This window comes from Coenobita brevimanus, chromosome 75 (genome assembly GCF_032717465.1).
Source record: "Coenobita brevimanus isolate Jiangsu-jjx chromosome 75, ASM3271746v2, whole genome shotgun sequence".
NCBI classification, from domain to species: Eukaryota; Metazoa; Arthropoda; class Malacostraca; order Decapoda; family Coenobitidae; genus Coenobita; species Coenobita brevimanus.
Window position 1 is genome coordinate 22,483,459 of NC_137028.1, and position 16,518 is coordinate 22,499,976.

Genomic DNA, 16,518 nt, shown 5'->3' on the forward strand with positions numbered 1-16,518 from the left:
CATCCGGACTACAAGATTATTCCATCCTGGCGGGTTCCTAATCCGATCACCCTGGGGCACCACGGGAAGGAGACCTACTCGATATGGCAAGGTGAACTGCAATAACATTAGCAACCTTCCTGGATTAGGCAAGACGGTGATAGAAAGGTATGCGTGAATGCAATAAACTTCTGTAGGGCAAGGTAATCATAATGTATAGCCCTTAAATTTAAAACAGGACTGATTCCCTCATGACGATAGATAATACATGTGAAAAGATAAAGTTTATTGTACTGCTATACACCTTTCAGATGCTCAGCTAACTAGTGATATGACTATAGAAGAAGTATTGTGAAACGGCGTCAGTGTGTCACTCAAAATTGACCATGATCTTAGAGATATTTTTCGATGGGTTGGAGGGGAGGCTAAAATTCAAGTGGCCATAAATATGATCACATAGATGATTAAATTGAGGGACAAATAATTTGATCCTGCAACGGACGAACAAAGTACTTACTATGGCAATGTTCAGTCTGCTTACTAAAGGAAATCTGTAGTTATCAAGACACTACAGACTAATGCATACAGACATCATGAATACATTACTGATTGTTCATTTAAATCATTATGATTTATTCCTGTCAGTATCATAGCTAATTCTGATAAATGCATTGTGACAGTACAATAATTTAGGTAATATCTCTCCTGCCTTGTCCTGTTCTGGTGGCACTGGCTTAGCAGGTAAAATTCCAGCTGCATGTTACCGTCTTACGTCAGACATATCTAATATACTATAATCCTGTGTGTGTGTGTGTAATTCACCGGGTCGGTCAGGATCACCTGATGGTCGTGATCGTCAGCTTTTACCCTCCCGGAAGGGAGCTGAGAGCTCATATAGTCCGATCTAAGGGCAAGGCTGTGACCTTCACACACGCACACACCCGTCCCCTTGCTCAAGGGGGACAGTAACCACCTACTTCGTCAGTGAAACGTTTCGCAACCTGAGCGAGGCTCGAACTCCCGTCTACTAGATGGCAAGCGAGAACGTTACCACTGCACCAGCGAGCGGTGTGTGTGTGTGTGTGTGTGTGTGTGTGTGTGTGTGTGTGTGTGTGTGTGTGTTTATAAATAACAGACCGGAGAAAGGAAAAACAAATTAGTAAATAAAAAAATAATCCATACACCAGATTACTGGTGTCCTCTGTTCATAAAATATCTGTAACAGTTAGACCTGAACAGCTGTGGGTTGAAATTTGGAGGGAAACAACTCTGGGGAAGCGAGTTCCAGAGAGATGCAGTTCGGGGAATGAAAGAATTCTGATAGGCAGAAGTTCTGCAATATGGCTGAGTGACATTCCAGTCATGAGCGCTACCAGATGCCCATGTAGCACGAGGGAAGGCATGGAGAGGTGGCACCATGGACGCAACTTCGTCTGAGCCTTTGTCAAAAAAATATCTATAAAATAATGCAAGGGAGGCAACATTCCTTCTTACTTGCAGGGGAGGTAGTTTATATGTAATGGCAGGGTTGTTAATGATTCTAATAGCTTTGTTCTGAATTTTGTCTAGTTGTCTTAATGCAACCTCTCCACAACCATTCCACAAGGGTGAGCAATATTCAGGTTGAGAGCGCACATGACTCTTATAAATTATAGCTAACTGCTCATCGGCAAAGAAATTACGGACTCTGTACAATAATCCAAGTTTCTTTGAGGCGGTTTTAGCAAGTGATCTGACATGAGAGGTCCAGCTGAGGGCACTGTTAAGTGAGACGCCAAGAATTTCAATACTTTTGGAGATGGGAATATTAGCAGCACTGAAGGTAATGTACGAATCTGGCAATATCTGTCTATTAGTAAACTGTATATATTTAGTTTTACTAGCATTAAAAGAGACAAAGTTGTTTTGTCCCCATTCACTGATTGTAGATAGATCTTGAATTATGGAGATGGCTGTACTGAATTGAGAGGCAGAGATATTAGACGTTGTAAACGGGTGTCTGAGTGTGAATGAACTATGTAGTGTTGAGTCATCTGCGTATGAGTGAATGGGATTGTGGGTGACAGATAAGAGATCATTAATATGAACCAGAAATAGGGTTGGCGCAAGAACTGATCCCTGCGGCACGCCGGCGTTAACTGAGTGGAAATTGGAATATACTGTACATCATCTACTTTTGCTCTTATTTTCCTGTCCCTATGATACGAAGAAATCAAAGGAACAAAAGACGTTAGTCCATAGCAAGGGAGTTTGGACAGCAGAGAACGGTGCCATACTCTGTCGAAAGCTTTAGAGATATCAAGAGCTACTGCATGAGTTTCTCCAAAAAGATCAATTGATTGATGGATGGTATGAGTTAAGAGATTGAGTATGTCAATGGTGAATATTTTGTGACGAAAACCATATTGTCTATCACTAATTAAGTTGTTGGATTCAAGATGTTTAACAATGTGCTTATTAATTAAAGTTTCAAGTACCTTACCAAGAGAAGATGTGACAGCTATTGGTCTGTAATCGGAGGGGTCAGACGAACTTCCTTTCTTCGGAATTGGGTGGATATTGGCTTCTTTCCATGAATTTGGGAATAAAGGAGTACGTATGCATAGTCTAAATAATTTAGCTAGGACAGAGGCAAGTTCAGGGGAACACTTTTTCAAACAATTGGCGGAATTCCATCTGGGCCTGGAGCTTTGTTGGTAGGTAAATTGTCTAGGATGGATTTTACGTATCTTGTCTGTATTTTAAGTGGGGCAATTTCGGGAGAATCAAGTTCCAGTACTGGGACATTCTGGCTGGTATCGTCTATGGTAGAGTTTCTGGCAAAGGTACTGGCAAAGATATCTGCTTTCCCACGCGGGTCATTTGTGATGTTGCCATCTGAAGATTTTAGTGGGGGAATGGAAGATGACTTGTTAAAGTTATTATTGAAAGAATTAAGAGTTGACCAGAATATTCTATTGTCATTAGGGTTGTTAAGTAGTTTTGATGCTTACTTTTGAAGAAAGTTTGATTTAGATAGATTTAATACAGCTTTTGCATGATTTCTAGCAATTTTAAATTGGGAGAGTGATTCAGATGTTTTTTATTTTAAGTAAGAGTTATATGCTAATGACTTTTGGGCTGTTGCTCTGGCACAGTTGCCATCAAACCATTTTGGAGAGTTCGATCTTTTAGTGAACTGTTGACTTGGTATGAATAAATCCATACCAGCTAGTATTAAGTCGCAAATGTGGGACTGGGTAGAATTGGGATCACTAGAGAAGAAAGACTGCCATGGAATGTCAGCAAGATAATTTCTAAATCCATCCCAGTCTGCCCTATCAAAATGCCATCGGGTCACCCTGACAGGTTCAGGACCGGGAGGTGGGGGAGGGTTAACTAATGAGATTGTGGTCAGAGGATCCAAATGGCGAAAGTACTTCTATCCTGTATTGATCTGGATTATTTGTCAAGAATAAATCCAAGAGATGGGCATTATGGTCAGGATTATGAGGTATTCTGGTTGTTTACTTTACCAACTGGGTGAGATTAAACGATTCCGCAAACAGCTCGCACTCTAGACCAGCGTCGTCAGTCCGGGCAGAATGCAATAACCATTCAACATTATGTATGTTAAAATCACCCAAAATGGTAATTTCGGTGCCAAGGGCAATGTCAAGGTTACTCAACTGAGTGGATATGGAATCAAATACACTGGGTTCCGAAGAAGCACTGGGGGAACGATAAACTACACAAATATATTTGGTAATGTTTTGACAATTTAGTTTATATAATGAGTAATTAAAACTGGATGAAGTGAAGTTTAAAATAGTGTCAACTGCATATTGGGATTTGATATAACAACAGGTGCCGCCCTTGTTACGGAAGTTTGTAAGGAGATGGTAACCTGGAAAACAAAATGGAGATATATCGGTAGAGGGTGAGATTTGTGGTTCTGTGAGGAAAAGGGCCAAAGGGGATATGGACTGAAGGAAAAAATGAACTGAGTTTAAATCTGTGGTAAGGCTGCGGATGTTGGTAAAGAATAAGGCCGCACTGTCACTTCTTCGCTGACGAGCGTTACCCGAAATAGCAACAGTCGCTGCCGGCACAGTCGCTTGATGGTGACCGGGAGGACCCTGTGCCTCCAGCCCTACCCTGCTGGTGGTGGCAATCCGAGGTACCACCTCATTTGATAGTAAGATTGCAGCGGCCATTACTAAAGACGTGAATAGAAGGTGTGATATGTTATGCACGTGTAGTGTGGTGTAGACAGTTGAAGGTAGAGGTATTATGAGAGCATGCTGGCCTACTCTCTGTGTAAATGAATGCACTGAAAATGTTCAGCAAAGGGAGATGGTCAGGATCAAGTCCTGAGGGCTGGTGAAACGGGAGCTCCAGCTCTCCGTATCACCAGCTTGGCATCAACCTTGGGAGTACTGCCCTGTTCGACTGGTGCTACAGTGTGTGTGTGTGTGTGTGTGTGTGTGTGTGTGTGTGTGTGTGTGTGTGTGTGTGTGTGTGTGTGTGTGTAGCACAGCCATTACTGGAAAGGATTTTGATGATACTTGACAGGATGGTTTGGAACTGGGTCCCAGATGGGTTGGTTTCAGTATCATATAGACTGAAAAAATTGTTCCCATTGGTGTTACAATACGTGCACGTGGAGGAGGCGGCGGAGCATTTCTATGGAGTTTCATGTATCTTTGAAAAGAGAGAGAGAGAGAGAGAGAGAGAGAGAGAGAGAGAGAGAGAGAGAGAGAGAGAGAGAGAGAGAGAGAGAGAGAGAGAGAGAGAGAGAGAGAGAGAGAGGGAGAGAATGTACATCTACACTCCGATATCCATTACTTCGTTATTGCTATGAAAAAACGAATTTATTCTGCAGAAAATGGTGGTAGCTGTGGTGGTGTTGGTGGTGGTAGCTGTGGTGATGATGGTGGTGGAGGTAGCTGTGATGATGATGGTGGTAGAAGCTGTAATGGTGATGGTGGTGGTAGCTGTGATGATGATGATAGTGGTTGCAGCTGTTATGGTGGTAGTGGGAGCTGTGGTGGTGGTGGTGGAAACTGTGATGGTGTTGAGAGTTGTGTCAGTGGTAGTGGTGGTGGTGGTAGCTGTCATGTTGATGGTGGTGGGGATAACAGTGGTGGCGGTGGTGATGATGGTAGCTGTGATGATGGTGGTGTCAATGGTAGCTGTGATGATGGTGGTGTCAATGGTAGCTGTGATGATGGTGGTGTCAATGGTAGCTGTGATGATGGTGGTGTCAATGGTAGCTGTGATGATGGTGGTGTCAATGGTAGCTGTGATGATGGTAGTGTTGATGGTAGCTGTGATGATGGTGGTGTTGATGGTAGCTGTGATGATGGTGGTGTTGATGGTAGCTGTGATGATGGTAGTGGTGGCAGATGCAGTGATATGGTGGTGGTAGCTATGATGATGGTAGTGGTGGCAGATGCAATGGTGGGGGTGGCAGCTGTGATGATGATGATGGTGGTGGCAGATGCAGTGGTGGTGATAGCTGTGATGATTGATGATGATGGTGGTGGCAGATGCAGTGGTGGTGATAGCTGTGATGATTGATGATAATAGTGGTGGCAGATGCAGTGGTGGTGGTGGTAGCAGTGATGATGATGGTGGTTGTGGTGGTGATAGCGTAATGGCGGTGGTGGTGGTGGTGGTGGTGGTGGTAACTGTTCAGAAACTGGTCTGATTTGGGCAAGTTCTTTGTGGCGACTCTAATCTGGACAAGTGCTGAGCGGCATGATTGGGCTGCGAGGCTCTTGTTATATACGACTGTTGGATTTCAACATCCGGTTTAACTGATGTATATATAGCGCTCATACAGCTACTTACGTAAATAAAAAAAAAGGCAATGTTAGAGTGCTTGGTCTTATGCAGCACAGCAAAAGAGGACTCATTGCTGTCTAAAAATGACAATGCTCTCTCTCTCTCTCTCTCTCTCCAGCTTGACACAATCATGCATTTGATTATGGGTATGTCTGTCGATATTCCTCAACAGCATACTTGCGAAATATGTCATCAGGGCATTAATTATGGGACATTTAGGGAAGAAAGACACTTTTGCTAAACTTATGAGAGGTTGTGATCAAGTGACGAATCATTTTTTAAAAAATATCATTCATTCGCAACCTGTTTTGCAGACGTATTTTAATAACGGCATTAACACTTCAACCTTTTTTTCACTTTCCTCAAACTCATGTCGATGCAGTAATAGGGATCAGCAATAGTTATTGTTTTACCCTGTCTCCTTTTGACGAACTCCTATTTCTCAGATTCAGTGTGTTTTTGTGTGTAGGCGAGGTGGTTTGGTGCACTGGCTCGCTGTCCAGTGTGGTTTGAATGCATTGGTGTCTCATGAAAGTGTGAACAGGGTTGTACAGTACTTGGATGGAAACATTAAAGTTCAAGAGTAGCAGAGATGGAAGTGAAGCAGATGATGACTGTCAAGCATTGGAATACTTCACATCTGGTGTACGAAGATTATGTGAAACATTGTAAGGACGATGACTGAAAGTAATCGTACACGTAAATGAGTATGATTTGTTTGTTGAAAAGAGAGGACTCATACTATAATGTGAGCCTGAAAATACCTGGCGACTTCGAACGTCAAAAGGTTGATGGACATGATAAGTGATTCTGTGAATAAGTAAAGTAAGAATGTTGAGGCATGCGAGAGTTGACTAATGATTGCCATGGCTGAAGGAAGTAACCGTATGCATGAATCAGCACATAACAAGCGTTGCACCCCGTATTTAACTTGAGAGTCAACGGCATGTTCTCTATGCTGCTGGTATTGTGAGACATCTTTGTATGGAACTTTCGACCTGTGAGGTGAAGTAGAGAATTTCGAAGACTTGAGTGATGAGTGGAGGAATGCATAGCTCATTTCATTGGTCATTTCGTTGATAGATCTCCTGTTACTGTGCTTCCTTGTTCCCCTTCCTGAAACCATTCACCCCTGATGTCTGTTCACTCCCCTGTTCAACGACCTCACTTTCACACTACATAACGCGCCGCTAGATTAGATTATCTTGTGACTGGAAAATTTCCTTGGCAACCGACCTTGTTTATGAGTGGCGGTGACGGTGATGACGGGCGTGGTGATGGGCGCGTCTTCGTCCAGCGCAGTGCAGTACCGAGGCTCAGTAAACTCCAGTGGAGTGGTACCGCTTCCAGACATGAGGCGTGTTGCTGGAGGAAGAAACAAATGAGCTGAATATGGAAGAAATCAAGAGAACATTGAATAATAATACAAACTAGAGAGAAAAATGACTGTTAAAAAAGTTGCAAAAAGGGGAGATCATAGAGAAAGGAAGGGATAGTTACCGGATGGGAATAAATGAATGATATACATGCATGGCTAACTAGGAAGAAGACTAAATAGAGACTTGAAAGACAGGATGAAGATAAAGAGTGAATAAAGGAAAGGATGTTTCGGAATAGAAAGAAGCCAAAGGAATCATTACTGAATTTATAACACTTGGAACTGCGCATTGCTGTGATTGGGGTTAATATTGGTGTAGCTTATTTATGATTACTTTTGACAAACAATTTTGGGATGACAGGCCTTCCCAAGCTGCGTAAAATCGTTCGGCATTGCGAGTCTAACATACAGTGACATAACAACACTGAAGAGGATATTGGTAGTTGTATTTAACCCCCTCACTAGGTGGTGTTTCTTTTAAACTACATGGAATCTCTGGCATAAATAATAAAATATATATAAAAAAGGCTTCACCGGACTGACAAGAGAGGTACGTTTTCATGTACGGTGATGACAGGGAAAGGTGCTGGGGTTTGTCTGACGATGCCTTTGCATGAGGGAATACAAAGCATTATAATTAGCCCTGTCAACCAGGTGAAAATGGTAGCATCACATTCGCAGGATTGTCTGCAGCCTTCCCACCCCGCAGTATAGATTGCCTTTGCTTGCTCGTCTATGAACTGTCGGCCATGGAGTGATAAAGAGTGTTATACATCTTACCAATACCACATCTCATCAGGCCATTAATGAGTAATAAGTTTATTAATCGTTATATGAAAACGCACTCAACAGCCCAATGAGGAATGTTATAAGGTATTCGAGGTAATCGGCTTTAGAAGTAGCAGTTTATGTTGATCTCATATGCTCGCGAGTATCGTATATAATGCTCTCCATCTGTATTATTAGGGACTACAAGTGAAAAAGAAAGAAACACAACTGGATGGAGAGAGAAGTTGCAGTAACATAAGTCTCTGCGAGGAATAGTATCATTATATTCTGAACAAACGGTTGAGGTATACGTCAAGGAGACAGACCTGTCAAATGGTGTCTGAAGAACCTTCCTGGGAATGAAGGAAACGAATGCGGAGGGAGACAAAGGACAGAAGGATACTATGACATGCAGGAATGCAGCAACAACCATAACCATAAACAAAACACATAAACCCGAGCGATTACCCACCATTACATCAACGTAACACCAATTTTTGCCACGACGACACCCTTGAAGGAGGTATCCGCCTTCTGCCTTACCTGCTCGCCCATACTTCTCTCCAGTATAATTATCTTCGAAACGTTAGTTTCTTATCTCCTATTCCTGCGTATTTAGACTTTGTCGGTTACTTTTCTCTCCTTTACATTCTTTTCTCGTTTTCCGTTCTCGTTTTCACGTCTGTTAACCACCTCTCTGTCTGTCCTCTACATGAAGAGTGAAACCTGTACTTTACACATTCTCACTACATACACATTTTCCTCCACCCCTTCTACCTTCATATAAATAACCCCCTCCCACCCTTTGCCCCTCTAACTACTATACTTTCTCCCACCCCTCTCCTTGTACATACACCAGTTCGTCCCACAACATCCCTCTGCCCACATCACTCCCTCTCTTTTTTCTCCCATTACATACACCACTCCCTCCCTTTACATACGCCACTCCTACCCACATTCTTCTACATACCCCTCTCCCACCCTTCTCCCAGAACAAATATCAGTCCCTCCCATTCACCTCTCTCTACATACACTACAAACATCACTCCCTCGCGTCCATTTCCCTCTACATACACTACTCCTTCCCACATTCTTCGACACACACCACTCCCACCCTTCTTCCTCTACATGCATCACTCCCTTCCACTCTTCTCCCTCGGTATACACCGCGCCCTCCCTCATTCTCCCCTCTACAGACACTACGCTCTCCCACCCTTTTCCCTGCACCCATCACTCCCTCCCACCCTTTTTCCTCTACTATATACACTTCTCCCTGACACTCATCTTCCTCTGCTATACACTCCGCCCTCTCGCTTTCTCTCACTACAAATACTCCTCTCCCCTCCCTTTGTTTTTCAGCCAAGTCTTCATCAAAAGGTAGTGCTGTGTTTCTCCTGTGTTATGATCCTGTGTTACGACGGTGGCGAGTTTTACACCTCCAACCACCACCCTCTGCCGTGTAGTGTGGTGGGCAGACGAGCCAAGAGTGTGGCCGAGTAAAAACTTATGCGGTAAAGGAAAATGTAGTTGCTTGGTTTTACTTTTCCTACAAAGGTTGTTTTTATGGTGCGTTGAACATAAAATTGAGATTAAGAACCTCTGTGTGATGCTGATAGGATGAAAATGGGAAGACTCTTGTAAAGGAAAAGCTGTCAAGGAATTAGATAAAATATAATAAAAATGAAAATTATTATTAAAATGCACAAGAAAAGTTAAACTATATAAAAGAAGAAATCCAGAGAAATCAGTGCATTATTCATGAGGAATGAAATAAATGTGTTATAATTCACTGGCTCAAATTAATATCTTTTTACAGCTCATTTTATGCAGCTCAGTGGCAGTAAAAGACAATACTATGGCTCAACATTACAGTCTGCAGCACTCCTTCGTGACTGTCTTCATGTTCTAATGGTTATTTCCTGTTAACAGCTCGGCATGCAGGATGGAGGGATGACAATTTTAGCTGCAGGTAAAGCGAACAAAGTATAGTATTATCTGTCGATCCACTGAATGACGTCTGCTCTTAATTAATCAGGCAACGCATATCTGCCTCTTCCTAACAGTCCAATTGCTCTTCATTTGTTTCACAGATTTGTATTTCCATATTGGTCGCAGCCCTCTGGCCCAGATCAACTTCTACAAACTTTTTTGTTTTAGTTTTTGGCTTGTAATTCTGTCATTTCCATGTGATCATTCGCCCACATCGAAATTATATCTTCCCCACACCTACACTTGTATCATTCAACTCCACTCCATAGTGTCTACATACTCCTTCATGTTTTTACCTATCTTTCCAGGCAAGTCCACATACATGCCGAGAAAACTTCTATTCACGACCTTTGTCCTTGAATGGAATCATATGTGGTTATGAAAAAAAAAAAAAAAAAAAAAAACTGAACGGCTACAAATGAGTATATACGGTTCACACAGTCCAGACCAGCAACATTTCTGAGTAAAGGTAATGGTGGAGGCAGATGCCAAGAGGAGCTTAGCTGAGGTGCTCTTCTCTGTAACTTAGGTCTCTGAGTCTGGCGGGTTTATACTTCGTATCATGGGATACAAGGCCACTGTATCATCCAGGAAACCACATTTACCTACCATAGGTGTTATCCTAGAAACTCATTATACCTATCAATCCATAAAGGGTGGATGTACGTAACCTGAGTCGAACGCTGGCGGTAACGGGCCGGCAGTTTCGCAGTCAGGCGACGCTGACCACATAGGCTGAATCACACCTGTATCCAACAGCCACAAAGGCACCAACAACAGCTGGCCACCACTGGTTCAGCGGCTTCATAAGGAGCAACTGACAACAGATCGAGATGGGTCTCTAGCGTTAAGTTTTCATTATCAAGGGATGACTTATTTACTCAGACTAACGCCAGACTATTTTACCCACCACTGACAAAATTCGCGGTCTAAGGTAAGGATTAAGCAAATGCTCAACGGCTCACACTCCTTGTGCGCCATCTTCTTGCACAGTGTTTTGTTGTTGGCATCGTGATACTTTCAAAGAATGGACATACACAGGCTGCTCGTGGGAATTTTTTTTTTTCTTTTGCAAGAAAGTAGGAACCAAAGGCCAGGGGCCCGCAAACCGTTCCGTCCAAGAAAAAAACAAAAACAATACAAAAGAGAGCCAAATTCAAGATCCGTTCATTTCGAGATGCCTGGACACCTTGCGTTTGAAACTATGGAGATCATAGGAAACAGGAAATACATACAAAGGGAGACAGTTCCAGAGCTGACCTGCTGCATAAATGAAGGACTGGGAGTAACGGTTAACTCTTGCATTTGAGAGTTGGACAGAAAAGGGATGAGAGTTTGTTGCTAGACGGGTGCTACGAACCCGTCGTAGAGGTGGAAGGATGCAAGCAGACAGTTCAGAGGAGCAGTGACCATTGAAGTAGCGATAGAAAAGAGATAAAGATTCAACAGTGCGGCGAAGAGACAGAGGTTGAAGGGAGCCAGTAAGAGGAGGAGAGTTAATGTGACGAAAAGCCTTTGACTCCACTCTATTGAGATGAGCTGTACGTGGGGAGCCTCCCCATACATGAGAGTTGTACTCTACACAGGGGCGAATAAAACCCGTGTATAAAGTCAACAACTGTGCAGGGGTAAAGAAGGTAGGGAGTCGGCCTAGTACACCCAATTTCTTGGAAGAAGATTTTACCAGAGATGTAATATGATCTTTCCAAGATAAGTCCCAAGTGAATGAAACCCCAAGCATGTTCGAGGATGATGCTGGATTGAGCTGGATATTAATAAACATTAGTGGGTACTCCTGTAGAAGATTGTGTCGGGTTGATAGGTGTAAAAACTAAGTTTTTGATGCATTAAAAATAACAATATTATTTTTTCCCCGGTCAGAGATACGAGCCAAGTCCGACAATATGTGTGCCATAGCCTCATCCATTGTTTGTTGAAGTAACTGCTGAGACGGACATTGCGAGAACCGAATGGAAAGGTGAAGAGTGGAATCAGCGTATGAGTGGATAGGATTAGATGTACAGCTTAAAAGGTCTTTGATGAATAAGAGGAAGAGAGATGGTGATAGGACAGAGCCCTGAGCAACACCACTGTTGATAGATCTAGGAGAAGAATGATGGCCGTTTACAACAGCGGCTGTAGAACGATTACAGTAGAAAGGAAGCTATAGATGAAGGCACAGACAGAAGGATAGAAACCGTAAGAGGCCAGGTTGGAAATTAAAGATTTATGCCAGACTCGATCGAAAACCTTTGAGATGTCAAGTGCAATGGCAAGGCTTTAGCCAAAGTCCCGAAAGGAGGATGACCAGGGGTCTGAAAGGTAGGTGAGAAGATCGCCAGTGGAACGTCCCTGACGGAACCCATACTGACCATCAGAAAGAAGGTTGTGACAGGAAAAATGCTTTAAAATTTTTGTTAAGAATTGACTCAAAAACTTTTGAGACACAGGATGTTAAAGCAATTGGATGATAGTTAGAGGGTCGGGAATGGTCACCCTTCTTTGGGACTGGCTGCATGAGAGCAAACTTCCAGCAAGGTACAAGTTGACAGACAAAGGCGAAAGAGTTTACCTGGGCAGGGTGTAAGCACAGAAGCACAGTTCTTGAGGACAACAGAAGGGACTCCATCAGGCCATATGCCATGATAGTATGAAGGCCAGTGATGGCAGCAAATACATTAGCTAAGGAAATTTTAATGTCAAGCCATGAGGAAATCAGAAGGGGGAAGTGATGGAGGAGCAGCACCGGAATCGTCTAAGGTGGAACTGGAGGAGAAAATTTGAGTGAAGAGATCTGCTTTATCAGTAGAAGAAATAGCTACAGAGCCATCAGAGTAGAAAAGAGGAAGGATGATGAGGTAAAGTTTTTAGAAAGGTTTTTGGCAAGGTGCCAGAAGGAGCGGGAAGAATTCGAGTTGGAAAGTTGAGAGCATTTAGTACGGATGAAATTATTTTTAGCAGAGCAAAGAACAGACTCAGCACGAGTCCGGGCAGAAACATAAACTAGTACTGCAGATGACTTAATAATACGGGGATTTTTTGGTTTCCTATTCAAGCAGAGGCAGGTGTACAACACTGTCCTATAAGTAATGAGATATTTCCTCCTGCTGTTTCTTAGAGTGAATGCAAGAACCATATAAGTTTTTCATGCTTTGCTGGCAGTGTGCTGGCAGTGATAGGCAACAACAAAATTAATGTGATGTGTCGTAGGGTATGTGGTAACTTGTCTCTCCTCTCTCACATTTTCCCTCTCCCAGAAGCCGTGTGTCATCCCAGTTACGGCGGAGCCCCTACTGTACCACCACAATTTGCTGTGTAATGTAGACGCAAAAATGAGTCATCTAGGAATATTGGGTTGGGGTCACACGGGTGTGGAAGTAATGACACAGGACACCCGATAAATACTGTACTGGCGCTCCTAGAAGAGAGCACAAAGAATAAGATCCATTAACGTTCACAGAGATATGCAAGAGCTAACTAAAATTAATAAATGAATTAAAAAAAGAAAAGAAAAATAAAGGACTAGTGAGGCGACTGTTTCAAAATCTGATGAAATAATTATGATAAACTTTGTGATAAAGATGATATATCGATAGGTTATGTTCGTTCAATAAGAGTAGTTATAAGTCTGTTTCGTCACCTGAAAAACATGGCAATAAGGATTTGCAAGGAAAGATTTTCATTATTTGTTATAGTAACGAGAAGTGTATGATGGTGGATTTTTTTTTTTTTTTTTTTTTTTATAGCAAGTGATTTTCAGCTCCCGGAAAACGAGAAGCTATTAGTTGTACAGCGCTACAGAATAACATTAAAACGTTTTGTTTTTTCGTGTCAATCTCGTCTCATATCCTCCGCTGGAGAGAGAGAGAGAGAGAGAGAGAGAGAGAGAGAGAGAGAGAGTCACACAACCTTACGTAAAGTTCTAGATTTTCTGGCCATAATAAAAACAGTAACTCCACAAAAATGCGAGAATAGTATAGCGTCAAAGAGAAAAATACACTTCGTTCAGAAAAACAAAACAAAACAAAACAAAACTCTTCCATCTCCAACCCCACCGTCAGCTGGATATGGCAGGTGGAATGGTCACGTCATATATATCTCACAACTAAATTAACTCTTTCACGGTCGAGACAACTTCCGCGTTTTATTCCATGTAACACCAAATGTGGCCCCGTCCCCTTTTACCCAAACTCCCTTGCGACGGCTTGTCATTTTTTGTGCCACTGATTTCCTCATATTACAGCAACAGAAAAATAAGAATGAAAGTAGATGATGTATATTTCAATTTCCAGTCCCTTAATGCCGGCGTGCCACAAGGATCAGTCCTGGCTCTAACCCTGTTTCTAATTCATATTAATGATCTCTTCTCTGTCATCCATATTACCCCATTCATTTATATGCAGATGACTCAACACTTCAGAGTTCCTTCACATTTAAACACCCATTCACATAGTTTGATATCTCTGACTCCAACTCAGCACAGCAATCTTCATATATCAAAACTTATCTAAGATCAATGAATGGGGACAAAAATAACATTCTCATTTCATGCAAGGAAAACCAAATATATTCAGTTTACTAACAGACAGGAATTGCCTGATTCCTATATTACCTTCAATGCAACCAGTATTCTCATCTCTAAAGTATTGAAATTCTTGGTATTTCACTTAACAATAACCTCAGACCTCTCACGTTAGACCACTTACTTTAACTGCGTCAAAGAAACTTGGTGTATTGTACAGAATCAGTAACTTGCTTCACTGATGAGCTGTTAGCTATAATATACAAGAGTCATTGCGCTCACAGCTGGAATATTGCTCACTCTTATGGACTGGATGTGGAAAGGTTGCACTTAAGCAACTGAACAAAATTGTGAACAAAGCTATACGAATAATTAATAACCCAGCAATTACAAATGAACCCCCCCTGCAAGCAAGATGGAATGTTGCATCTCTTACATTATTTTACTGGTAGATTTATGGCAAATGGTCAGACGAAGTTCCATCCACTGCACCACCTCTCCACGTCTTCCCCGGTGCTACACGGGCGTCTGGTAGCACTCCTTGCTTGAGTGTCACACTGTCATATTGCAGAACTTCTGCCTATCAGAGTTAGTTTATTCCCAGAATCGCTTCTCTCTGGAACTTGCTTCCCCAGAGCTATGATTAACAGTAGTGGTAGATAGAGCATTGCTCTTCCATATAATACTTGTTTAACACACAGACCCCATCGCCTCACTCTCAGTTAATTAAAATCTTCGGACGTTATTGCACTAAAATATGACAAGCCACAACCATGGGAAGGGTAACAGTGACAGTATTATCATCCTGAGGCTGTTATAGTCATTTGTCAGCATGTCATCATCTTCCGCCCACTGAAATAAACTATGAGAGAAAATGCAACCATGAGAGGGTTAATAAAAAAAAAAAATCTGCTGTGATAGCAAGTTAACATACAAGTCTATTAAAGCATCTTCACTTAAAACATATATGCAGTGAAATGTTGTGTGCTGCATACCGATCGTAACTACTGTTTAATACTAAGGTAGTGATGCATATAAAGCCTGTTAGACTACCACAAGCTGCATTTGTGAGTTTCTTTGTACATAACATTTTCTTTGCCGGTGTCGTGGTCCCCGGCACAGCTGCACGTGAACCTGGTTCAGTACAGGCTGAAGTTGGCCTTTGCTGCAGTCCACCACCCTCTTTCGGGGGACAGAGAAGTTGATGAGGGACGTTTGTGTCATCGGGCAACTCTGCTGCCTGGGTGTATCAGTGCCACCATGTGAATGTGTCCTCTCCAAGATTTGCAGAAAATATAAATTCAACATGTTCTACAGCTCCGGACAGAAATTCGCGGTAGCCAACACTCAAGGTGAAAAGCGGTTGGGCCGTTGCAGTCTTACTGGACCACGGATCACTCTCAGGGACCGCAGCCAGTATACAAACTAGAATAGCACCTGAGTAGTTTGATATAAATGATCATAGTTTTGAACAGATTGGACATCATATCCAGTCTTACCTATGTGAGAGGTGCGTCTTAACATTTCTATCTATCTACCTATCTATCCATATAACAGCTATCTGTTAACGTATGAACGAGATATTAATATCATGAATTTCGCGTAGAACATACGTTTAACCAACGCACACATGACACCTCAAGAATGGGTGATGATCATGATGTAGCGAGACGTGGAAAACAATCTTATGAACAGCACACACACCTGCTCCAACAGGTGTGACAGAGAGAGAGAGAGAGAGAGAGAGAGAGAGAGAGAGAGAGAGAGAGAAGGGGGGGTATCTGGGGTTGTGGTGGAGGGATGAAGTGGTAAGGTATGGGGGAGGGCGCATTGTGGTGGTGGGGGGGGGAGGAGTGGAGACGAACGGGAAAGGGGGAGAAACTATATTGATTGTAATGTTATAACTGTTTACTAATAATCCTCACTTGGTAAAACAAATCAAGAAAGCTTGTATATTACTGTTAGCTGAGGGGTCTCCATATGAATGATGACGCTGGGTTATTTAATATACTGTTCACAGTCTGACACAGATGACTAGGTGACTGTAGAAAAT

The 16,518-nt window shown here is 42.4% G+C and overlaps 1 protein-coding gene across 1 annotated transcript in view; it reads right to left on the reverse strand.

Moving 5' to 3' along the window:
- The window catches only part of LOC145408089 (putative neural-cadherin 2), a 171,596-nt gene that overhangs the window by 144,202 nt on the left and 10,876 nt on the right, over nt 1-16,518 (reverse strand). The window contains exon 3 of the mRNA XM_080278896.1: nt 7,045-7,173. Within this exon, the coding sequence (XP_080135022.1) occupies nt 7,045-7,173 (129 nt within the window). The remainder of the gene's footprint in view (nt 1-7,044; nt 7,174-16,518) is intronic.